General features: G+C 44.5%; 2 protein-coding genes across 4 annotated transcripts in view; both read left to right on the top strand.

Annotated features, from left to right (window-relative positions):
* capn15 (calpain 15) overlaps positions 1 to 7,683 on the top strand; it is a 72,291-nt gene extending 64,608 nt beyond the window's left edge. For both annotated transcript variants that reach the window (XM_071392231.1, XM_071392230.1), the window contains exons 10-12: positions 650 to 813; positions 1,733 to 1,911; positions 3,655 to 7,683. In XM_071392231.1, the coding sequence (XP_071248332.1) occupies positions 650 to 813; positions 1,733 to 1,911; positions 3,655 to 3,832 (521 nt within the window). In that variant the 3' untranslated portion in view covers positions 3,833 to 7,683. The remainder of the gene's footprint in view (positions 1 to 649; positions 814 to 1,732; positions 1,912 to 3,654) is intronic.
* Positions 7,684 to 8,514: 831 nt separating this feature from the next.
* On the top strand, positions 8,515 to 25,513 carry LOC139570394 (putative protein MSS51 homolog, mitochondrial). Of its 2 annotated transcripts, XM_071392232.1 has the most exons (7): positions 8,515 to 8,800; positions 15,894 to 16,061; positions 16,307 to 16,456; positions 21,121 to 21,245; positions 21,591 to 22,154; positions 24,729 to 24,822; positions 25,004 to 25,513. In XM_071392232.1, exons 2-7 carry the CDS (start codon positions 15,904 to 15,906, stop codon positions 25,224 to 25,226), a joined length of 1,314 nt encoding a protein of 437 aa, XP_071248333.1. In that variant the 5' UTR covers positions 8,515 to 8,800; positions 15,894 to 15,903; the 3' UTR covers positions 25,227 to 25,513. The 2 variants fall into 2 exon arrangements, with proteins under 2 accessions (XP_071248333.1, XP_071248334.1); XM_071392233.1 differs by lacking the exon at positions 8,515 to 8,800 and having other exon boundaries at positions 15,922 to 16,061; positions 16,312 to 16,456.
* Positions 25,514 to 26,222: the final 709 nt, after the last annotated feature.

Below are 26,222 nucleotides of genomic sequence, written 5' to 3'. Positions count from 1 at the left end.
CCGTTCCGAAATGGACCTGGGGCTTTCCCACCCGGACCCGGTATGCATAAATAGCGTTTTTAAATATAGAGACCCGCTCCGAACAGACCCGAGGACAACTGTTCCGTCGAGACCTGGTGGGATCCGGGCTCGGTCCGATCCGAGTGAGGGAAGCAGGAGAAAAGTCTGTTTTTTAAGCTACTTTATTAACCGAGGCTGATAAAGCGTTAGAGGAAGGAGAGGGAGAGGTGCCGCTCTAGCAGGGAGAGACGGCATCCAACCAAGCCGACTTTGCCGCTTTGATGACTTTCTGGAATATCCCTCTGTAGGGATTTGGAACTTTCTGGAATATCCCTCTGTAGGGATTTGGAACTTTCTGGAATATCCCTCTGTAGGGATTTGGAACTTTATGGAATATCCCTCTGTAGGGATTTGGAACTTTATGGAATATCCCCCTGCCAGCTTGTGGATTGAACCTTGTCTTTCAAATGAGGGAACAAACAACAAAATGGAAGCGAAGAGTAAATTCAGCAACTTGGAGGGCAGTGGAAGTTGACCCTAGCCACTTCTTTATTGTTAAAACCAATGTTTTGGCCCTTAGCCTTCATCGGGGTTTTATTACGGTCGACCAATCACAGTGGGAATAAAATGGAGTCTTGTCTTCTCTCAGTGGCAAGCCCCACCAGTGCACGGCGTCCCAACCAGGACTTCCCAGGGCACATCCTGGCCATCTACAGCTCCCGTCAGGTGATGGTGGAGCAGGTGGAGGCTACCGCTACCACGCTGGCCGACGCCATCATCCTACTGACCGAGAACAAGGGGGAGAGACACGAGGTGAGGGGCATGGACACACACACACTCACAATGAGAGACACACACTCAGAGACACACACATTGCAGTCCTCCTGATCGGCAACAAGGGAGAGGGGTGAGCCGCACCCACACACACTCTCACACACACACTCCCAAAGAACCAACCGTTTTTCATCCTTAACCAAGAACAAAAGACTGTGTGTTGGAGTTTATGTACGTCCCACACACACAGTGGACAGTGGAGACTGGCACACACACACACACACACACACACACACACACACTCACAGACACACACCAGACAAGGCTAGAGTAAGTAAGAGAATGTGGGTGAATGTGAATTGGATGCACAAATGAAGTATCCGCTCCACATTCACACACTTGCGCCTGTCTGAAAGGGTCTGTCACGTTTCCAGGTATTTCAGGGGGACGGCGGGGCTATGAAATGTAAGCGATGCTCTGTTGAATGATTCCGTTTTCCAACTCTGAATCTACTAGCCAGCGAAGGTGACCCAACACCTTTGGAAACGTTCGTGGCAGCATGAATGCTCCGCTGCTGGAGTGAAAACCTGGGTTACACTTCCTGCTATATGTGGAGCGTTTCTCAAAAGTAGCACACACGGGGGGGATATTCCTAGAGACTGGTTCGTTAAACTATTGTGTAACCCTGTCATATTAGGTATATATTATGATGTAGTAACAGGCTGTCTGTGTGTCTTACTTACTTATTGACTTTATTGTCCCCATGGGGGAATTTTGTTGCAGTGTCATGTACACGTTTAAAGTGGCGTTTAAATACAAAACAACATTGACAAAACAACTTTCATAACAGTTACATACCAATAAAACATTAAAAAATAAAATAAAAAGACTAGCCTGCTGGCCTTACTGGTCTGTCTGTCTGTCTGTGTGTCTGTCTGCCTCTTATCTGTGTATGTAGGGTCGCGAGGGCATGACGTGCTACTACCTGACCCACGGCTGGGCGGGGCTGATCGTGGTGGTGGAGAACCGCCACCCCAAGTACTACCTCCACGTGTCATGTGACTGTACGGACAGCTTCAACGTGGTGTCCACCCGCGGCAGCCTTAAGACCATCGACAGTGTACCGCCTCTGCACAGGTACTGTACACCACACAGTACATTGTTTTCATGGCCTGTTTAGAAAGTACACTCACACACCGTAACTGGCTACCAGGTGCATGGAGGAGAAAGTGTACTAAATACAAATACAAGAAACTAGAGCACATTTAATTTGTATATAGGCCTATATACCACTGTTGAAGACTGTCTTTTTTTAGGTGTTTACTTGCAGTCTTATACTTCGTTGTTATATACAATTCTATTAAAAACTGCAAACATTCCTCTCCACCCTATGGCATAATGTGTAGAATTGCACAACATTAACTATAAAACATGTTTTTTAAATGATATGGATGTGGGTACCCAGGGCTGTGGCCTTTCATGACGAGTTCATTTATTGTGGCCCCCACCCTGATCAACGTTGCCCTTTCCCTGATCTATAAGGCGGTGACCCGTTCCTGTAGGTTCATGCTCTACAACATTCGCAGAGTACGACCCTGCCTCACGCAGCAAGCGGCGCAGGTCCTAATCCAGGCACTTGTCATCTCCCGTCTGGATTACTGCAACTCGCTGTTGGCTGGGCTCCCTGCCTGTGCCATTAAACCCCTACAACTCATCCAGAACGCCGCAGCCCGTCTGGTGTTCAACTTTCCCAAGTTCTCTCACGTCACCCCGCTCCTCCGCTCTCTCCACTGGCTTCCAGTTGAAGCTCGCATCCGCTACAAGACCATGGTGCTTGCCTACGGAGCTGTGAGGGGAACGGCACCTCCGTACCTTCAGGCTCTGATCAGGCCCTACACCCAAACAAGGGCACTGCGTTCATCCACCTCTGGCCTGCTCGCCTCCCTACCTCTGAGGAAGTACAGTTCCCGCTCAGCCCAGTCAAAACTGTTCGCTGCTCTGGCACCCCAATGGTGGAACAAACTCCCTCACGACGCCAGGTCAGCGGAGTCAATCACCACCTTCCGGAGACACCTGAAACCCCACCTCTTTAAGGAATACCTAGGATAGGATAAAGTAATCCTTCTAACCCCCCCCCCCCCCCCCCCCTAAAAGAGTTAGATGCACTATTGTAAAGTGGTTGTTCCACTGGATATCATAAGGTGAATGCACCAATTTGTAAGTCGCTCTGGATAAGAGCGTCTGCTAAATGACTTAAATGTAAATGTACACCGAGTGTATAAAACATTAGGAACACCTTCCTAATGTTGAGTTGCATCCCCTTTTGCCCTCAGAACAGTCTCAATTCGTCGGGGGCACGGACTACAAGGTATCGAAAGCGTTCCACAGGGATACCGGTTCATGTTGACGCCAATGCTTCCCACAGCTGTGTCAAGTTGGCTGGATGTCCTTTGGGTGGTGGACTATTGATACACACGGGAAACTGTTGGGCGTTTTTTGTTTTAAACAGCAGCGGTGCAGTTCTTTACACAAACCGGTGCGCCTACCACCATACCCCGTTCAAAGGCACTTCAATCTTTTGTCTTGCCCATTCACCCTCTGAATGACGCACACACACAATCCATGTCTCAAGACTGGAAAATCCCTCTTTAACCTGTCTCCTCCCCTTCATCTACACTGATGGAAGGGAATTTAACAAGTGACATCAGTAAGGGACCATAGCTTTCACCTGGATTCACCTGGTCAGTCGTGGAAAGAGCAGGTGTCCTTAATGTTTCGTGCACTCGGTGTGTGTACCACATCGTTCTGCTGGGGACAGTGTTGCATGAATGCGTGACCATGTTTCCTGACTGTGTTTTCTGACTTTTTCTCCCCCTGCAGGCAGGTGCTGGTGGTGCTATCCCAGCTCGAGGGCAACGCAGGCTTTTCCATCACCCACCGGCTGGCCCACCGTAAGGCCGCCCAGGCCTCCCTAGGGGACTGGACCCCCACCAAGGCCACGCACAGCCCCCAGCTCACCCCCGACATCGACGGCCTGCACCGGCCACGGCCCCTATGACCACGGCCCCCCTTCACGCACACACACACACACACAAGCTGATGATTCTCACGTTGACACACGCGTACGTGAACACATTTGTGCGGAAAGCGGGGGGCTGTGTGACGCTGGAGTAAACACATATGGATAGAGGGAGGGGGTGGATTGTGGAGACATCCGTGGGAAGGATGACTGGACGGAGTACTGGCGGTTTTCTTCCTCTTCCTCTTCTTCCTCCTCAATCCATGAATGATGGGGACTCGATCCTGCCAAACCACCTGGATCCAGTTGGGAAGGAGGAGAGGAGAGTGGGTGGATGTGCCATTTTGGATGAGATGGGAGATGAGGGAGCCCTCCTAGGTGACGTCAGTGTTTCTAGAGGGGTCCTGAGCCTGAGACCCTCCAACCTCCAACCAACCAGGAAGGATTCTAGACCTAGCCTCGTCAACTACAACACTGTACTGTTTGTCTGTCTGTGGACCAGGGATATTACCCAGACAGACACCCTGACCAGAACAGACCAGTGCCCGTTCTTTCTCTAACCCCCAACAGATGTCAACGAACGCCCAGGAACACTGACTGTTGACCCCACATCCCAAAGGCTAAAGGTCATTCAGAGGCCAGGGTGGAGTGCTGTAACTGCTGAGCCACCTGGTGGCTGTTTCCCCACAGAGCCAATCAACCACGCTGACCTGACCCCACTGTTCTTGGTCTATGGACCCACCCCACCATACTCGAGGTAGAAGTTGCCTTGAGCTGGTCTAGGATTAGCTTCCCCTCCTCAAAGCCTCACTCCCAATAGGCGCTGCTGTGAGAGGTTTAGTTTGGGAGGGGGAGGGTTAGGTGCTCTCTCCCCCAAGCCCCCTGTCCTGCCTCCTGTACCCTGCACCTTTGGAGCTGTCAACTATCAACAGGATTGGGAGGGGGGGGGGGTACAATACTCTACACCATGGTACTATGTGAGCCAAACCCGACTAGCGATTTTACCACAGTCATTTACATTTTTTAAGAAGTTTTATTGTCTTTCTTTGGTCTGTATTTTGTACGGTGCTTGAATCGTTTCAGAAGTCGTCTAGGTTACCGTCTCCACCCGTCTCTCCACCCGTCTCCTCTGTCTTTCTGTCGGTCAACTGTCCAAGCCCTCCCCTGTTTCTCTGCTGTTGAAATGCTGTGTTATTATTTCTCCAACGCAAGTCAAAGCCTATCCACCTCAAATATACGCTGGACTCTGACTCTGTTTCGAAGATAATGTCAAATCAATGTGTGTCATAGACAGCTGTACCGTACGGGACAAATAGCATAGCTGGAATCTTCAAGTTGCCGCACCTCGCTGTTTGACTCGACTTGCTGTCGTTCGTTATCCATGCGGTCCAGATCGGTGTCGTCATCAGCCATTTATTTTTTTATTTTTTTGAAACACAGTTGTCTCTTCCAGCATATCTGGTCAATATTATCTGGGTGTCGAGAAAGAGGAAATGTAACCTCTTGCCCTCTATTTTCTCTCTCTGTCTTCCTCTTACTTTCTCCCCTCAGTTCAGCGATCAATGCCGAAGGAGGCAAGAGATCTTCTTTTTTCCCCCTGCTCTGTCTCCCTGAGGTTGATTGACTGCACATTAAGTCAAGCCTGTCTGCTCACATTTGGTATATCAAGTCTCGCTCCAGCATCAGCATCAACTCTTCAGCTATACAAAGCTGGTTGAAGTCCCGTTGGGGGAAAATACAACAGTGGAGGTCAATGGATCGTTGGCGTATTCAAAGTCTCCATTGTAGGTCTACCTGAATTGTTGGTCTGTCGTCTCCTTGAAGTGGAGACTTCTAAGTAAGGGAATACTTGAGGAAGCCATGATTGTTTGGATAGTGAGTTTAGTTTACAGTTCATTTGATGTTGTAGACCTGTGTCGTATTCATTATTCACCAGATGGAAGAAAATGGACTGAAACGGGGAGGGACTACCTGGACTTGTCCAATAAGAAACGGTCATTTCCATTCAAGACGTTTTTCATTGCTTGCCCGAATGAACAGGATTTTGAAACGGCCCAAAAGCACATTAGGGAACAAATTCTGCTTTTTAATAATGAATGAGAGATTTTATTGGACACAGAAACACACACAAACGCACACACACAATTGCTCTCTCACACACACACACACATACACTGAAGAGGCACTTGAGAAATGTAGATGTGAGGGCAGAATGTAGCGTTTTCTTCCTTCTCCGGCAATCTTGGAGCACTGTCATATTTCCCAGGATGCACAGGGAGCAGTGAGGGATGTGAGTGATGTCACAACTGTTGGTCATGTTTTACGCCAGATCCATCAGACTTCTAGCCTGGTTGACAATGCGGTGAGTGTTCAGTCTGATTTAACCAGACTTCACCAAGACAACACAAATCCCTCATTTTAAGCTGAAACAATTCACTCGCTCCATCTCCCGTCAGAGGAGAAAATCCTTAAACGCGATACCGTCTTAGTTCGCCGAGGTTTGGGAGATTTCTTGGGAGTTAAGTGGAAGAACTTAAGATGTAACTTAAGTCTAAGTTAAGGCAGAACTAGAAATCTTTCTTTTATGTAATAAAATGAATTGGGAAAACTTGGGAGAAAAATAAAGTTTGGGGGTGCACTCGAAGGATGATTTGTTTAGGCTATTTGGATGTATTGATTTGCATAAATACATTCACCTTCCTTTGCATGTGTTCGAATGTACTGTAGTGTCCCCCCAAAATAATGGAAGAAAGACCTTGAGCTGACGATGATGTCACACATATGACCGTTTTGACACCACTCATGACAAATATATAGCCTGGCAACGTCATGATACGTGCTGTCTCGTGCAATACAACAACTTCTAACTTGTTGGATAGCCAACTAGTAGCATATTTCATGACGGTGTCATCAAGTACTGTATGTATTATGACCATAATGTAGTTCAAGTTGTCCACTGTTATAGTCAATGTTTAACATGTACCGGAACACTTTCAGGAGAATGACTATTTGCTCTCTATGATTGCAGCCAAGTAGCTGTCTATTCTGTGTGTTAATTCATTTATTATTCAAAAAAAAAATAATGATTTGATCAAAGCACAAGAGAACCTGCTCTTCTTATCGCAAATGTAAAATGTGTGCGAGAAGGTTGGGATACATACAGTATGTATGCATGTGTGAACTGTGGATGTGATGAGTACTGCCTGAGTGAACCATCCATTTGATTGATAGGTGACAGAAAAAATCAATGTTTATATGTTTTAGCCCAGTGGGGCTGTCGTTTCTTGGAAACTGAAACCTGCACTGAAAAATACCTGAAATCAAAGGCACCTCAAATGTCAGCATCATGAGGCTCTGTGACTTCACTTTACATGTCGTGTGCTTACATTTAGTTTTTTTGTTGTTGTTGTTGATATATCTGTTTTTATTCATGTTGTCATTTCGCTCTCTCTCTCGCTCTCTCTCTCTCTTCATGTCGTTCCTGTGGATAATTCTATTCGTCTCGTGTTGAGTTGTGGCGGTGACTCTTCCTGGCAGTAGGGGTTGGCCCGTGGTGTTCACAAGAGGCTGTGGCCATTCACAGTCCATAGCCAACAGCCTCTTAACTATCTGGTTCTGTCTTTGTAAACTGTACAGACTCCAGTGCTATAATCCACCCCAACCGACACAGTGAACCAACTGTTTTACCTTGTACAAAAATCTAATCAAATCCAACATAATGCTGTAACAGAAAATTGATCTCTTATTTGGGCAGGAATGTGATATATAGAGTATTTTATTGATTTTGGGGGAGGGGGGAAATATATGGGTATATGTATAAAAACCTATGTATGTTTAATTTTCAATCTCAGGTTCCAATGGACCAAATAAAGTTTTTTTTTTAAATAAAACATTACAACGGTTAGGTTCTTAATATGCCCTCCACTTATGTATCTGCTTTCTCTTCTAACTCATCTACATTTAAGTCATTTAGCAGACGCTCTTATCCAGAGCGACTTACAAGTTGGTGCATTCACCTTATGATATCCAGTGGAACAACCACTTTACAATAGTGCATCTAACTCTTTTAATGGGGGGGGGGGGTTAGAAGGATTACTTTATCCTATCCTAGGTATTCCTTAAAGAGGTGGGGTTTCAGGTGTCTCCGGAAGGTGGTGATTGACTCCGCTGACCTGGCGTCGTGAGGGAGTTCCTCCATCTACTGTTCAATCAGAGAGTACAGGTAGTCAACATGTCTCATTGCGTTGTCATCTGGCTACGGTAGGTTTATAGCATATGGACAGTTCTTGACAACCTTATGTCAATGGTATTCTCTGTTTTTATTGGCTGCAGCTGGAAGAAATGTGAACTCTGCTCTTCAGTGTCAGTTTCCCTACTCGTCTTCACTGGTGCTCTGTCCTTACTTCCTCTGTCCAGCAGAGAGCAACTCCGCATGTGGGGCTGATGCAGAGTAGAGGAACGTGCCCTGATAATCAAGAAGCGTATGTCAGACTCCCTGTGAAATCACCCAGAACCCCTTCCCAAACCAACTAACCCCTTCACAACCCCCCTACCGTCGACCCCTTTCAACCGGTATTTCACTTGACCTCCTTTTGTTTTTAAAGCATCTTTGAGATTCTACTTGAAATGGAAAAGCGCTATATAAAATAAATAAATTATTATTATTAACCGCCGCTGTTTATCACTTAACCTCCACCCCTCTCTCCTCCATCCCCTCAAACCTTTTGCCCCCCCCTCCCCGAATCTCCCCCTCAACCTCGGATGCCAGGAATCGTACAGAGCTCAGGCATCAGCACTTTGCCTTGCCCCCCAGCTCAGGCCAGCTCGTAGGGGGATAGCTTTTCACTGCATTGCACAACCACCACCCAACCTGGGGAGTTGTCAATCACCCTCACCATCCCTCACCAGGCAGTCTGGAGTGAGGGAAAGACTAGAAAGAGAGACCCAGTGAAGAACCAGGAATCTGGGAAAGTCTAGACCACATTCCTCTGAACCGGGCCAGACAAGGTATTGTGAAGTTATTTTGGTTTACCTGTGTGAGTCAATAGAAAAAACAGGTTGACATGTTTACCGGTGTTGCTGTAATTTGTCTGTGTGGTGGTTCAGTGTGGTGATTTAGAATGATCTAGAATATACAGCCTGTCTGTAGTGAATGTTGACAGTATGGTGCACTGAGTGATTGGACCTCTTGGTCAGAAACATCTGTCGAGAAATTAAACTTTTCCTCGTGGGAAATCTATTAATTCTATACTTTGCCCTACTTGTGCCCTTTAGATATGAAACATACTAATATACTGCAGTTCTTTCAATTTGGCCCCTTGAAGATAACTTTTTTTTTCTGTCTGGAAAATGTATTAAAAAAAATATTATAAAATGTATTTTTATGCCTTGCACATACAGTATGCAATATTTCTGACGAAGAGAAATGTCCACTTTCACACTTTTCTTGGAAACTTTCTGTACAGTTCCAGTATGGAACTTCTGTACCTCTATACAATTTTAAAGTTACACAAACCTACACAGTATAGTCAGTGTGTGGGTATATGTATACGCCAGAAAATGTTAGGAATTTGTCTGCAAAGGTCATTTTATCTTTAGTGAATTTCTGTAGTGCTTTTGGAGCCAGCCTTTTCAAGGATAGAGTTTCAAGACATCCAGTGTCTCTGAGTTTTACCCTCTCCCTGTTCACCAAGCTTCGACAAGTCTCATATCACACACTCTTTGAAGAGAGAAATGTATGTTAACAATATACACTACCGTTCAAAAGTTTGGGGTCACTTAGAAATGCCCTTGTTTTTGAAAGAAAAGCCATTTTTTTGTCCATTGAAAATAACATCAAATTGATCAGAAATACCTTGTATACATTGTTAATGTTGTAAATGACTATTGTAGCTGGAAACAGCATATTTTTTATGGAATATCTACATAGGCGTACAGAGGCGTCTCGACCCATTTCAGTTTGCCTATCAGCCTAGCAGAGGAGTTGATGATGCCATTCTTACCCTCCTTAACATGGTCTATAGACATCTAGAGGGTGCCAAATCCCATGTTAGGGTTCTGTTTGATGAATTTTCTTCTGCCTTCAACACAATCCAGCCTTACATTCTGTCACAGAGACTCATTCTGGACTTCTCCTTAGATGGGGGGCTGGTTTTGTGGCTGTTGGACTTCCTGAGCCAACGCTCACAGCGAGTCAAAATAGGTCCCCACGTGTCGGCCATACGCAATACCAACACAGGCTCTCCTCCCGGATGTGGTTTGTCCCCTCTCCTGTACATCTTGTACACTAATAGTTGTACTTGTTCCCATCCTGACAAACACCTCGTTAAGTTCGCTGATGACACTGCCTTGATCAGCCTGTTGCATGACGATGAGGAACATCATGGCCCGGTCCTAGATGACTTTGTAGAGTGGTGTGAGGAATCACACTTAGTCCTCAATACCAACAAGACCAAAGAGATGTGCATAGACTTCAGGAAGTGTACAACACCCATCTATCAGAGGTCAGAACATAGAGATTGTAGAGGAATACAAATACCTGGGTGTCCTCTTGGACAATAAACTTCAGTGGAGTAAATGTACAGACCTGATCTACAAAAAGAGCCAACAGAGACTGTACTTTCTCAAAAAACGTGGATCTTTTAATGTAGACTGTACTATACTGACTCTGTTTTGCAAATCTTCCATTGAGAGTGTTTTAACTTTTTGTATTGTTTGTTGGTTTGGCAATGCCACTGTCAGCCAGAGAAATATGCTGAGAAGGATTATCACCACAGCAAGCAAGGTACTTGGAGTCAAACAGACAGGCCTGGATGAGATCTTTAAGGTCAGGGCCCTCCGCAAGGCTCACAAAATCATTTTAGACCCAAGCCACCCCCTGTACCCGGACTTTGAACTACTCCCCTCTGGGCGCAGGTATAGGGCACCCCTCAGCAGGAAAAACAGAACTAGACAGTCATTTGTGCCAGGTGTGATATCCCTCCTAAATAGCTCGGGCTAATGTTCCTATCGACTCAGTAAGGCCAGCAGGCTAGTCATTTAAAAAATAAATGTTTTATTGGTATGTAACTGTCATGAAAATTGTATTGTCAATTTTGTTTTGTATTTATACGCCACATTAAACGTGTACATGACACTGCAACAAAATTTCCCCATGGGGACAATAAAGTCAGTAAGTATGTAAGTAAGAGGCCCATTATCAGCAACCATCACTCCTGTGTTCCAATGGCACGTTGTGTTAGCTAATCCAAGGTTATCATTTTAAAAGGCTTATTGATCATTAGAAAACCCTTTTGCGATGATGTTAGCACAGCTGAAAACTGTTGTGTTGATTAAAGAAGCAATAAAACTGGCCTTCTTTAGACTAGTTGAGTATCTGGAGCATCAGCATTTGTGGGTTCGATTACAGGCTCAAAATTACCCGAAACAAAGCACTTTCTTCTGAAACGCGTCAGTCTATTCTTGTTCTGAGAAATGAAGGCTATTCCATGTGAGAAATTGCCAAGAAACTGAAGATCTCGTACAACGCTGTGTACTACTCCTTCACAGAACAGCACAAACTGGCTTTAACCAGAATAGAAAGAGGAGTGGGAGGCCACGGTGCACAACTGAGCAAGAGGACAAGTACATTAGAGTGTCTAGTTTGAGAAACAGACGCCTCACAAGTCCTCAACTGGCAGCTTCATTAAATAGTACCCGCAACACACCAGTCTCAACGTCAACAGTGAAGAGGCAACTCCAGGATGCTGGCCTTCTAGGCAGAGTTCCTCTGTGCAGTGTCTGTGTTCTTTTGCCTATCTCAATCTTTTATTTTTATTGGCCAGTCTGAGATATGGATTTTTCTTTGCAACTCTGCCTAGAAGGCCAGCATCCCGGAGTCGCCTGTTCACTGTTGACGTTAAGATTGGTATTTTTGGTATCCCTATATTTCCCTGTGTACATCCCTGTATATAGATTGTTATACAACCTGTTAATTTACAGTCATGTAAACCCTGGCAGGTGGGGGCTACAGACTGTCAATACACCCTGTGTGTTTATACTGACAATACACACGCTGTGGGATGATACACACACTTATGCAAGTGGCCATGAGGGGATTGATTCACTGTGGCAGTTGGGATTTGGCGTCGAGGGCAACAGGCTGGTCGCCTCATTTCTGACGTATCTCCTGACCTTCCCTAATGGAGCTCTATTCTCCAGGTTTTCTGTTACCAGAGTATTACCATCCTGTTAGGGGGACTCTGACATCAGTGCATCAGGCCACAATAGGATAAGGGAGACCCAGTTACCCATTTTCAGCTTACATTCATGTGTCGGTGACTTTAGTGTATTGCTGGCAACCGTAGTGGAAGATGGGGAAGGTGGAAGGTGTCTATATTATTGAACCTTTATTTAACTAGGCAAGTCAGTTAAGAACAAATTCTTATTTACAATGACGGCCTAACCCGGCTAAACCCGGACGACGCTGGGCCAATTGTGCGCCGCCCTATGGGACTCCCAATCATGGCCGGATGTGATACAGCCTGGATTCGAACCAGGGACTGTAGTGATGCCTCTTGCACTGAGATGCAGTGCCTTAGACTGCTGCACCACTCTGGTACCACAGTATGAGTCATAATACCCATAAAACATAGCGGTCAAACAAGGAAATGGTTCCAACCGTTTTTCCACCATTCATTTTCCCCCATGGGGGATTTTAGAAACACTTAAAATAAGGGATGTGTTTCATGTAGGCTTACCCTTGTGTGACATTTCGATAACCGTGTAAATATCTGTAGGACAAGGTGACACCAATATATTTGCCTGTATTTAGCCCCCAAAAATGAAATGCTAATTAGCTGCTAATGTGGCTATCATAAAGAACTACAAACGCCATGATGATCTGGACGAGACTGCAGAGGAAAAAGTAAGAATCTCTGAATTAACTATGTTAGCTAAATTTAGTAATGAATAAATTGGCAAAATGTCTTTTAAATTGACAATTCAGAGAGTTCAGTAATATGTTTCACCTCAAAGAAAAGTGGCATGTTTAAATATGAGATGAGGGCAAGCAGTTCAACACAGGTAGGTCACATTCACCATTTTGGGCTGTATATTATGGTCTATTATGACATCACATCCACATAAGTGTGAGATTCTAGAAGTCTCATTATATGTGAACCAATTATGATGTCACAACTGATCAATAAATTCCAAATGTTCTGTTTGAACATTCTGGTGTCTGATTACTGAACATAGTTCAGTTCAGTATTCAAGACGATCTAGCAGATTCCTCCTGAGATATAGTTAAGACAGTAGATCACCATCAAATATAGAAAGTGCTACAAGACAAACTTAGTTGCAGAACGAGGTTAGAAGAATGCCACTGTCGAGATTCTTGAAGCCGCTACGGGAAGATAATGCTTCAACAGGGAACCTTGGTGCTGCCAGTAGCAACTCTGTTCAGCCTGCCCCACCATCTCAACCCAAGGCCACCGAGAAGCTTCCTGCACTCAAACAAAACAGTTTTAACACCTCCAGAATCCCAGTACTGGAGTTGACTGAAGGAAGAAAGGGTGCTCTGCAGCGACTTGCCAGTTTGAAGGCTGTGGAAAAGAAACCACATCCTCCCTCCAGAATCCCAGTACTGCAGAATAAGAGCTCCATCTGCAATGGGAAGAGTCAAGAACTGCATGTAGCTCCAACATCTCAGCAGTCAGGGAAGGCTACTGTTCCTCCCATCCGGATCCCACTGCAACCCATCCGGACCAAGAGGAATCAAACCTGCGTGGTGAAAGACATCTACCTCCATAGTGCCAAGCCATTGAAGGCAGTCCATGGAGCCAAAATGGTCACCAAGATGCCACTGCCTCCCATTAGAGCCAGAGTCACTGTGCCAAACAATGATGCCAAGAAGAAGCCATTCCAGCCAGTCAGACCAGAGGGCAGCCCTCGTCCTGCTGCTTCAAAGTACAGAAGGCAGGTTGTGAAGAAACACGTTCATTTCAAGACTCAGACCCTAACTGTACAGGATCTACCGCCATGCCCCGATGAGATGGTATGGGACGTCTTTAACTCAGAGGCTGAGCAGGTGATGGCATGTATGAAGGCCAAGCTGATCAGTGTCACCCAAGAATTGAACCTGATTAAGAGTGGGGCCAAGATGGATGCTCAGGGTTTGGAGGAGAAAAACGCAAAGGAACAGTTCAGAAAAAAGGTGGAGAAGTTCATCCAGGAGATCTGCCTGATGAAGGTGGATTCTGACCTATGGGAGATGATAAGAGACAACGAAGAAGTGGAAGAAAGGAGTAGAGAGGTGAGGAGAAATGGAGAAGAAAGCAGTGTGGCAAATATGCCAAAGCAGACAGCCATGAGATACACTGTGAGTAAGCCAAAGGAAGTCAAGAAGGGTTTGAACATGGAAGAGAAAAAGGAGGACAGACAGGTAAAGTACCTTGACATTCCAAAGCCATGCTAACTGTTGATCTAGTGTAGTGTTGGTGATCACGTGCATTTGTATCAGAGGAGGCTGATGGGAGGGGCTATAGGAGGATAGGCTCGTTGTAATGCCTGGAGTTAAATTAATTGATCGGAATCAAACGTTGTTTCCATATGATAGATGTGTGTGATACCGTTCCCTTCATTCCATTATAGCCATTACATTGAGCCCATCCTCCTATAGCTCCTCCCACCAGCCTCCTCTGGTTTGTACATGTTGTATATCTTGTCTTTGTTGCCCAGCTGCCCATTATTTGGCCCATCTGATAACATCCATTCATTCAGGTAGTGCTGAAACGTCGATTTGGGATGAGTGCAGCCAACTCCAAGCTGAAGCAGTGTGAGCACTGCGGCCGGTGCTTTGATCCTAGTCGCCTGGAGAAACACAGCGAGATCTGTGCCAAGCTCTCCTCCAAGAGCTCTAGACGGGGGGTCTATGACTCCACCAAGCACCGGCTCAAAGGCACTGTACTGACTGGCTACGTGACGCGATCCGTGGTGTGATGCACTAAGGGACCTGAGTCTGTCGCTCTTTTTTTGTATTTTGTATTGAACAGACAGACATACAGTGACTGCTAAACCACCTGCTGCCCAAATGAAGACTTCTACCTTGGAATCTGTGAGGGTTCCAATAAGAGGCAGTACTACAAGGAGGCAGTATTGTCTCCAGAACCGTCTAAATCAACACTATTCAGCAGTTCCTCAAAGCTACAGAAACACCTGTATAAAACACCTCAATTAAATAAAATCCAAATACTCATCTAATGTCTGGCTTTCATTTCGAGGAATGTTTCTTAACTGAATTAAACTCCACATTTTCAGTGTTTTACTCATCATAGGATGTAATAACACCAGTAGAATCATGCAAATCAAATCAGATTTTATTGGTCACATATTTAGCAGATGTTGTTGTGGGCGTAGCGAAACGTTTAAGTAAAAAAAAAACTGTGCGAAATAATACATGTGCACTTTCTAACTAAGTCATACTTAATTCCTTAAATCATTCTGAATTGAGTGAGATTAGTGGACATAACATAAGGTTATGACTTCCTCGTGGATGTGTTATACATTTTGATCTGTAACTGAATATATATATATATTTTTTTTTTAGAAAGTGGGATATCCTAGTGGTCTGTCCTTCTGACCTCCCCACTATCCCACCCCACCCTCCCCAAGTACTTGTCTGTCTGAGATCGCATTACTCTCCCACCCCACCCTCCCCAATTACTTGTCTGTCTGAGATCGCATTACTATCCCTGCTCCTTGTCAGTGTCAATCTGGGCTCTTGGGGCATAACAGTGTTCCATTATTTACCCCAAGAGTTTCTGGGTTCTACCTGTCAATCAAGTTTAAAGTGACTTCGTGAACCTCTGTGGCTTAGGCCACATGCTAGGAATATTTACTGCTCTAGACAATTGGCTGGCAAATAGAATAGTCCTTGTAAGTCGCCGTGGTGTGCCAGTTCTAAAACATACCATAGACAAGCTGTCTATAGGACATATTTTGGTTGACCAAGTGTCTTGACGAAGCCGCAGAGTTGCAGTTGCTTGATCATCGTCCGTCCGTCTGTCTGTCTGTCTGTCTGTCTGTCTGTCTGTCTGTCTCCCCTTGTAACAACATTCAGACACATCAAAATGTCTGGACAAATCCCAGCTCTCCCAGAATCCTTTGCTCCAGGAATAGACGGCGTGTTCTCAGACCGCATTGGCTTCTACTCTCTGGACTCCAACGTCCCTGGCCTGTCCAAGGTCATTCTCAACAAACTCAACATGAAGGATTATGGGGAATACAGGTAAATATAGGCTGACATGTAATCTGACAAACTCAATTACCAAGCAAGCACCAAACCAATAGCCCCATTTCACCAACCCCAAACGTGTGCGCGCTGTCACTACATTTTAAAGGCTACTTTGACCCTTAGGGCCACCATACCAAGCCTGTAATATTTTCTAGTTACACGATTTTACATCAATATACAACATACTATTTGATTATTATTCTTTGTGTGGAAGCAGTTGTGTGTCTGTCTCACCCCAGGGCAGCTATTGAAGGAAAGACTAAGGGAGGGGCGTTCCGTAACTACAAGGAGATGTTCCAGAAAATGGAGGAGACGTTTAAATTCTGTGCCAGCTGCAACAAGCTTCCAGAGCACCTGTCAGAGGGCCAGACACTCAAGCGTTGTGTGAAGTGAGTCAAAACATTGAGGAGTTGCAGGTCAATGAATGAAATGTGACCACAAAGTAGGGTTAGTGCCAACATTCACCATAACATAAACCCATTTCATGATAGTTATTAAAGTTGATAAATGTTTACTTGTATAGTTTCATTGCTTATGAAGGACTTGTCAACAGTGAGTGTACAAAACATTAGGAACACCTGCTCTTGTGGATGTCGAATAAGGCAGCCCTCCGCACCACTCTGATGCAGAAGACGCATTCAGTTGTACAACTGACTAGGTATCCCCCTTTCCTTTTCCCTTTCTATCCATGACAGACTGGCCAGGTGAATCCAGGTGAAAGCTATGATCCCTAATTGATGTCACCTGTTAAATACACTTCAATCAGTGTGGATGAAGGGAAGGAGACAGGTTAAAGAAGGATTTCTAAGCCTTGAGACAATTGAGACATTCAGAGGGAGAATGGGAAAGACAAAAGATTTACAGGAAGTTCCTTTGAACGTGGTATGGTAGTAGGTGCCAGGCGCACCGGTTTGAGTGTGTCAAGAACTGCAACGCTACTGGGTTTTTCACGCTCAACAGTTTCCCGTGTGTATAAAGAATGGTCCACCACCTAAAGGACATCCAGCCAACTTCACACAACTGTGGGAAGCATTGGAGTCAAAATGGGCCAGCATCCCTGTGGAATGCTTTCGACACCTTGTAGTTCGTGCCCCAACGAATTGAGGCTGTTCTAAGGGCCAAATCAAATGTTATTTGTTACATGCTCCAAATACAACAGGTGAAATGCTTACTTACAAGCCCTTAACCAACAATGCAGTTTTAAGAAAAATACCTACAAAAGTAAGAAATAAAAGTAACAAATAATTAAAGAGCAGCAGTAAAATAACAATAGCGAGGCTATATACAGGGTATATACAGTGGGGAGAACAAGTATTTGATACACTGACAATTTTGCAGGTTTTCCTACTTACAAAGCATGTAGAGGTCTGTAATTTTTTATCATAGGTACACTTCAACTGTGAGAGAAGGAATCTAAAACAAAAATCCAGAAAATCACATTGTATGATTTTTAAGTAATTAATTTGCATTTTATTGCATGACATAAGTATTTGATACATCAGAAAAGCAGAACTGAATATTTGGTACAGAAACCTTAGTTTGCAATTACAGAGATCATACATTTCCTGTAGTTCTTGACCAGGTTTGCACACACTGCAGCAGGGATTTTGGCCCACTCCTCCATACAGACCTTCTCCAGATCCTTCAGGTTTCGGGGCTGTCGCTGGGCAATACGGACTTTCGGCTCCCTCCAAAGATTTTCTATTGGGTTCAGGTCTGGAGACTGGCTAGGCCACTCCAGGACCTTGAGATGCTTCTTACGGAGCCACTCCTTAGTTGCCCTGGCTGTGTGTTTCGGGTCGTTGTCATGCTGGAAGACCCAGCCACGACCCATCTTCAATGCTCTTACTGAGGGAAGGAGGTTGTTGGTCAAGATCTCGCGATACATGGCCCCATCCATCCTCCCCTCAATACGGTGCAGTCGTCCTGTCCCCTTTGCAGAAAAGCATCCCCAAAGAATGATGTTTCCACCTCCATGCTTCACGGTTGGGATGGTGTTCTTGGGGTTGTACTCATCCTTCTATTCCTCCAAACACGGCGAGTGGAGTTTAGAGCAAAAAGCTCTATTTTTGTCTCATCAGACCACATGACCTTCTCCCATTCCTCCTCTGGATCATCCAGATGGTCATTGGCAAACTTCAGACGGGCCTGGACATGCGCTGGCTTGAGCAGGGGGACCTTGCGTGCGCTGCAGGATTTTAATCCATGACGGCGTAGTGTGTTACTAATGGTTTTCTTTGAGACTGTGGTCCCAGCTCTCTTCAGGTCATTGACCAGGTCCTTCCGTGTAGTTCTGGGCTGATCCCTCACATTCCTCATGATCATTGATGCCCCACGAGGTGAGATCTTGCATGGAGCCCCAGACCGAGGGTGATTGACCGTCATCTTGAACTTCTTCCATTTTCTAATAATTGTGCCAACAGTTGTTGCCTTCTCACCAAGCTGCTTGGCTATTGTCCTGTAGCCCATCCCAGCCTTGTACAGGTCTACAATTTATCCCTGATGTCCTTACACAGCTCTCTGGTCTTGGCCATTGTGGAGAGGTTGGAGTCTGTTTGATTGAGTGTGTGGACAGGTGTCTTTTATACAGGTAACGAGTTCAAACAGGTGCAGTTAATACAGGTAATGAGTGGAGAACAGGAGGGCTTCTTAAAGAAAAACTAACAGGTCTGTGAGAGCCGGAATTCTTACTGGTTGGTAGGTGATCAAATACTTATGTCATGCAATAAAATGCAAATTAATTACTTAAAAATCATACAATGTGATTTTCTGGATTTTTGTTTTAGATTCCGTCTCTCACAGTTGAAGTGTACCTATGATAAAAATTACAGACCTCTACATGCTTTGTAAGTAGGAAAACCTGCAAAATCGGCAGTGTATCAAATACTTGTTCTCCCCACTGTATATACGGTACAGAGTTAAAGTGTGGGGGCACCGGTTAATCGAGGTATTTGAGGTAATATGTACATGTAGGTAGAGTTATTAAAGTGACTATGCATAGATAATAAACAGAGAGTAGCAGCAGCGTAAAAGGGGGGAGCAGCAATGCAATAGTCTGGGTAGCCATTTGATTAGATGTTCAGGAGTCGTATGGCTTGGGGGTAGAAGCTGTTTAGAAGCCTCTTGGACCTAGACTTGGAGCTCCGGTACCGCTTGCCGTGCGGTAGCAGAGAGAACCGTCTATGACTTGGGTGGCTGGATTCTTTGACAATTTTTAGGGCCTTCCTCTGACAACGCTTGGTATAGAGTCTCCTGAGGGGGAATAGGTTTTGTCGGGCCCTCTTCACTGTTGTCTTGGGCATGTTAGTTTGTTGGTGATGTGGACACCTAGGAACTTGAAACTCTCAACTACAGCCCCGTCGATGAGAACGCGGGGGCGTGCACGGTCCTCCTTTTCCTGTAGTCCACAATCATCTCCTTTGTCTTGATCACATTGAGGGAGAGGTTGTTGTCCTGGCACCACACAAAAAGAGGTGCAACTTAATATTAAGAAGGTGTTCCAAAAGTTTTGTACACTCAATGTATATAGAACGTTTCTAGCTATTTGCTTATCAAAAAAGAGCAGAAAACTTTGACATTTGCCTGCCAACCCCTCGATGCACTCTCTACAACATGACATCATTCTATGGTCAGCAATGTCACAACGCAGAAGGGAAAGGTATTTTGATCTATTCCCCAATAGCTGTCATGTGATAAGCAGGTTGACCAGTGCCGTCCACACCACGCATTCATGTGCAGCTCATTTCTTCAACAACATGATGATAGGACAGTTAGGTGCAGAGAGAACGGCAGACTCTCTGGGTCCTAGCCAAGGGGAACATTTAGCCAGGGGTTCTGACTCTCTCAGCTCTCGGCAACTCTATGACTTTGTCCAGTTGGAGAAGAAACCTGCAGTTTCTAATGACATGTCAACGCTGTCATATTTTAATATAAGAGTATTATTGACAGTAGTGGTGAGCAATTTCTAGCTACAAAAACAAACTTCTCCGTGACAGACTTTCGTCATTCAGTTCCGTTCCAGCCAGAAAGCTTCATAGCTGTGACTTGTTCAAAGTTAATACACAAACAGTATAGACACATCAAACCTGGGTTCAAATAACATTTGGTTCCTTTCAAACACTTTGAGCATTTGATTGAGCAAGTCTGATGCGCAAGGTGTGCATTTTTGAAGCTCAGGAGGAAAGTACAAGCGATTCCTGGGGACACAAGACAGAGCTGTTGACATTGTTGCAATGTTGACTATGGGTGGCAGGGTCTTTGGCATATAGGATTATCACCTATAAACCCTTGGGAAAACTTCTTCACTGGTGGGTTGTGGCTTATGACTGGAAAGACCGCTTTCGTCAGAATTTGGTATTTCACAAATGAATGTCAATAGCTTTAGGTATAGTTCAGACTAAAGGAAAGGTTTGTAACCTCTGCACTAGACAATAGTTTGAAAACACTTCACTACCGTTAATTCAGAGACTCGCTGCCCAGAAAGTGGATAAGCTACTTTGTCCAGTCTGGATCACCTCATCAGCACTGAGGAAATGTGAAAGTGGCTCTGGACAAGGGCGACTGATAATTGAATACATGTAAATCTAAATGTAACCAGGTCTGGGGCTTAAAGTGGTGGATGCTGGGTTATGGTATTCTGATTTCAGAGAGTAGCCAGGCAGCCACCCCGCCGACAGCATTATCTCTACCACCTAAACCATGCGGCCAGGCACAAGACCCGTGGTCGTATAATCAGCAGTAAATTTCCACCTAGATTCTGTCCTTTACCGCAGCTATTTAATACCGGCTGCTCTTGAAAACAGGACAGACTCCAACAGTCTTAAATGTGTCAAAATGCCTCTGTTGATAGCTAAGGTCAGAGTTTGAACCTGGCCGTGGCATGACTCTACACACCAATGTGATATGGCTACTATTGATATACCAAGACAAATTGGCCACTAATCTCACAAGAAGCAAGCCTGCGATGTGATTCCAAAGACGCACTCTATGTGCATGTTCAACATAAATGTCATCCTCCTCTTTGCCCTACTTTCCTCTTTTCTCACACACGCAGGTGTCTGAATGTATACTACTGCACAAAGGAGTGTCAGAAGAAGGACTGGCCCCAGCATAAGATGTTCTGTAAGATGCTGCGTCTAGTGGCAGTTGATCGGCTGGTGGAGTGGCTTATGTTCACAGGTGAGGTGTAGAAAGGTGTGGGAGAGAGGTGATCTTGTAACACATTGCTTGACCATTTCTTTTGTATTTATAATCCCACACACTCAGCTTTTTCGAAGTGCAACAAATGCATATATCAGTTCATTGCAATACAATATTGAAATACAAAAAAATCCTAGTTCACAGTGTCTGCAACTTTTAAATGGTGTACAACAAGGTTCCATATTAGGACCATTATTTTTATATTTTTTCATAATTGTTTTGTATGATCTTCCAGAGTATAACTAGGTTTTCTGTACTACTAAATAAGACAAACAGTCATCAAGGATCCATATTTCATACTACTTCTCTTTGCCACCCAATCAGGAGATCTCCCATTCACCACAGAGAAGTGGTCCCTGCCAGCAGCAGAGGTGAAGGGCTGGGACAACTGGCTTGCCATGCAAGGCGACCTAACCCCCCGTTTAGACGCCATCTTGTCTAGCACAAATATGGGAGCGCTTTGGAAAAATGTCTCTAGGCCACAACCAGAAGATGCTGACCTGAGAGAGTCTGTATGGCGAGTTGAGAGCGAGTTCCTGTCTCGGGCCCTTTCTGTTGGCATGGCGATAAGACTCTTTTGCCTAGATCCTTACTTCAAACCACTCACCATCCATCTAGCAGGGGCTGGCCTAAATGAGACGATGGGAGCCCGATTGACAGACTTTGATGAACTGGACAAAATGTTTCCTGGACACAAGGGTCTGGAGGTGGTCATGGTGGGGCCAGAGGTGGTGGACGGGCCAATCATGCGGGCCCCTCTGACGAATTTTGGCCCCAAGACGAAGACCTTCATCAGTGCCTACAAGGGCCTCTACCACCAGTTCTATGAGGAGCTTGTGGAGACAGAGAAAGCAGCTAAGCCAGATCTGGTGGTTGGATTCCATCCAGGTAAACATTTCCTTGTTTTAAATTCAGTCCAAATTAAAAGAGGGTTAGGGTTGAAAGAATGGTAGTTGGCATAATGAGTTGAATGCCCTCTTCAGAGTTCTGAGGAGTCTGTTTTTGTTTGAAACGTGTTATTCCCAGATTTGCCATTTCAAGCTATTTTAAGGGTCTAATCTCGTCATCCAGAACCAAATCTCGCGTGTGTCCTGGCCATCTGGTAACAGTCTGTCCTGAGATATTAACCAGAGTCAAATAAAAGTGGTCAGCTGTCTTTGAGAGGGAAATAGTCTGCTTCAGAGCCAGGATGATGGGGGAGGAGGAGAGTTACTCACTAAATTAGAAAGATGTGTTTAGGCCAGACTTTTACTGGGCGTCTTGGTGATTCATGGCGACAGCTGGGCCGGACCTGGCACCTGATTGCTGGACTCTGGAGTTTACTTAACAGGCAGCCCCCAACTTGGGGTGGCAGGTAGCCTAGTGGTTAGAGCGTTGGGCCAGTAACCAAAAGGTTGCTGGATCGAATCCCCGAGCTGACAAGGTAAAACTCTGTCGTTCTGCCCCTGAACAAGGCAGTTAACCCACTGTTCCCCGGTAGGCCATCATTGTAAATAAGAATTTGTTCTTAACTGTCAAAAAGGTTAAATATATATATTTTTTTTTTAAACCGTTAACACCCCTGGCAGTGTCCTTTTCCCATCCAAACCCAGGCAACCCTATCCCATAGTCAAGCCCCGTCTCTGTAGATACTAATGAAAGCTGAGAACTACTTAGAGGGTGGAGGTATTATTAAAGTGTTTTCATTCTAATGCCACATGTAAAGGTGGTCCAAGCAAAGCTGTTTACAGTGCATTGACAACAGTGACGCATCCAACTTCAAAACATGCACTTATTTTATCTGTTACTCTTTTAACAGTAACTTGACTTAATGATACAGACTAGTATCTCCTCTGGTTGAAACTGGCTAATCTCTACAATGTTTCAAACAATCCAGAATGGTTACATGCCAAAAATGTTTGACTCTCCAACTGGAAACTCATCAAAGACAGCTGATGGGGGAGTAATTGGTGACATCTTCACAGCAGAGATAGAGCCTGAAGCAGAGACGCCATATAAAACCCAAATAAAACACATGCAAGTCCAACTTTTTGAAAGCCATATTACACTGCCTTTTCTCCTCCTTACAATGTTAAACTACCCTCATAGCAGAAGTATAACGAATCCAGATAATAGTCATAATTATGGTATATTTAGAATCTTTGTCCCACATTCAAAATGGCGCCCGGCCCTGTAGCCGGTGGTAATTGCGACCATTAACAGTCATGATGTGGTGTCTCTCTGTCACCTTATCTCCTAAACGCTGCTTAGCCCGTGTTAAATGTTTTAGCGCCATTTAAATTGTAACCTTGGGTGTACATTTCATAACATGCATTATTCACCCACAAATCCTCTCCTTCTTAGGTGTGTGTTCTCTCACGAGGCACGGCGGGGCATAAGATCGTGTTTCATTTGATACCCTAGATGAGTCAACATTAGAGGCTTTACACTGTCCCTGTAATAAGCTCCCTCGGGACGCCTTTTCTGAACATGCACTCGATTGTTGCTGACGTTCCTGTATGCAATACCGTAGCTTCTTTAATGTGCCCTCTCTATATCCATATTTTGAATGAGGTATGGACGCTTTCTGTGTGCAAAACAGTGTATGCACAACCACGATTAGATTGTATTCTCTTTTTTTCAGATTCAAGTTGAGACTCATTCAATGTATTGTCCTTACTTCAAATCAAATGTTATTTGTCACATACACATGGTTAGCAGATGTTAATGCGAGTGTAGCGAAATGCTTGTGCTTCTAGTTCCGACAATGCATTAATAACCAACGAGTAATCTAACCTAACAATTCCACAACTACTACCTTATACACACAAGTGTAAAGGGATAAAGAATATGTACATAAAGATATATGAATGAGTGATGGTACAGAACGGCATAGGCAAGATGCAGTAGATGGTATAGAGTACAGTATATACATATGAGATGAGTAATGTAGGGTATATGAACATAAAGTGGCATAGTTAAAAGTGGCTAGTGATACATGTATTATATAAAGATGGCAAGATGCAGTAGATGATATAGAGTACAGTATATACATATACATATGAGATGAGTAATGTAGGGTATGTAAACATTATATTAAGTGGCATTGTTTAAAGTGGCTAGTGATACATTTTTACATACATTTCCATCAATTCCCATTATCAAAGTGGCTGGAGTTGAGTCAGTATGTTGGCAGCGGCCACTAAATGCTAGTGGTGGCTGTTTAACAGTCTGATGGCCTTGAGATAGAAGCTGTTTTTCAGTCTCTCGGTCCCTGCTTTGATGCACCTGTACTGACCTCGCCTTCTGGATGATAGCGGGGTGAACAGGCAGTGGCTCGGGTGGTTGTTGTCCTTGATGATCTTTATGGCCTTCCTGTGACATCGGGTGGTGTAGGTGTCCTGGAGGGCAGGTAGTTTGCCCCCGGTGATGCGTTGTACTTAAGGAGATTCATTCGTGTGTGTCTTTCTCTTTGTGTCCAAGGGTTTCATGCCACACAGGGTCTGGGAGAAGGCTGGCTGCCCAGCCTCCTCCTCCTCAGAGACTTCAACATCCCCTCATTCTTCACCATGTTCAAGTAAGTCACCTCACCTCTATGCTTTAAGACAGTGGTGTTCAGAAGTGGCGTTCAGGGGGGGAGTAAGTTATAACTGGGTTGTAACTGGTCAGGTCAACTGGCAAGACTTTGCCCAAAGCTAGGATTGTTGTTGACTTAAATAGGGTTGAGATATCATATGTGTGTTTCTGTCTGTCCACAGTGAGATGGAACTGAACTATTCCCTGCAAATTCTGTCGGAGTTGGAAATGCATATCAAGGGCAGTGGCCCCAACCCCTTTTCATCCCAGAAGCCAGAGCAGGTCCAGGCCTGTCCCAACAAACCACCTTCATACTGCAACTCCCACTTCCTCTATTTTCAGGGCCTACTGGAGCAAGAAGAGCTTGAGCAACCGGACAATTCTAGAACTTATTGGAAGGTTTAAAAAGTATAAAATGAATAGCCTCTAGTCTAGGGTTTGCCACATTAGCATCCTATATTGTTCAAATGGATGCTTTTAGTGTTGCTTATATGCATAAGCATAATGCATTATGGTGTTGCTCTCCTTTGTATTTCTTGTGTATGATGAAGCTATATACATTTATGCTGCTTGTGAATCATTCACTTAGTTTGCTTAAGCCTACATGTTATGTGTGCACACAATTGCATGCAGGCCTACCAGCTGAATAGTGAAACTGAAAAGTAATTTGGTTAATAAATACAATAACAATATGTTATTTATTTTATTTTATTTCACCTTTATTTAACCAGGTAAGCTAGTTGAGAACAAGTTCTCATTTACAACTGCGACCTGGCCGAGATAAAGCAAAGCAGTGCGACAGAAACAACAACACAGAGTTACACATGGAATAAACAAGCGTACAGTCAATAACACAATAGAAAAAAAAGAAAGTCTATATACAGTGTGTGCAAATGGCGTGAGGAGGTATGGCAATAAATAGGCCATAGTAGCGAAGTAATTACAATTTAGCAGATTAACACTGGAGTGATAGATGAGCAGATGATGGTGTGTAAGTAGTGATACTGGTGTGCAAAAGAGCAGCAAAGTAAGTAAAAACAATATGGGGATGAGGTAGGTAGATTGGGTGGGCTATTTACAGATGGACTACGTACAGCTGCAACGATCGGTTAGCTGCTCAGATAGCTGATGTTTAAAGTTAGTGGGAGAAATGTAAGTCTCCTCTTACACAAATAAGTGGACGTTCCAGAAGTGTGAAAATTGTCCATCAATATGTTAAGTTGAATTATGAATCATTTGGTGTCGAAACCGAGTGCAATCCATTCCATCCCATTGACTCAATCCAATCCATATCAATAGATGCTTATGCGCCAGTCTTGAATAGATCTCCATCTAGTGGATTAAAATCGTAAATGCACTCCTGAATACAATCAAATGCCCTATCTGTGATAAAAGTGCAAT

This window comes from Salvelinus alpinus, chromosome 3, assembly GCF_045679555.1.
Source record: "Salvelinus alpinus chromosome 3, SLU_Salpinus.1, whole genome shotgun sequence".
Taxonomy (NCBI): Eukaryota; Metazoa; Chordata; class Actinopteri; order Salmoniformes; family Salmonidae; genus Salvelinus; species Salvelinus alpinus.
Note: the sequence above shows the minus strand (reverse complement) of the source record. Positions and strands in the feature narration are given on the sequence as shown.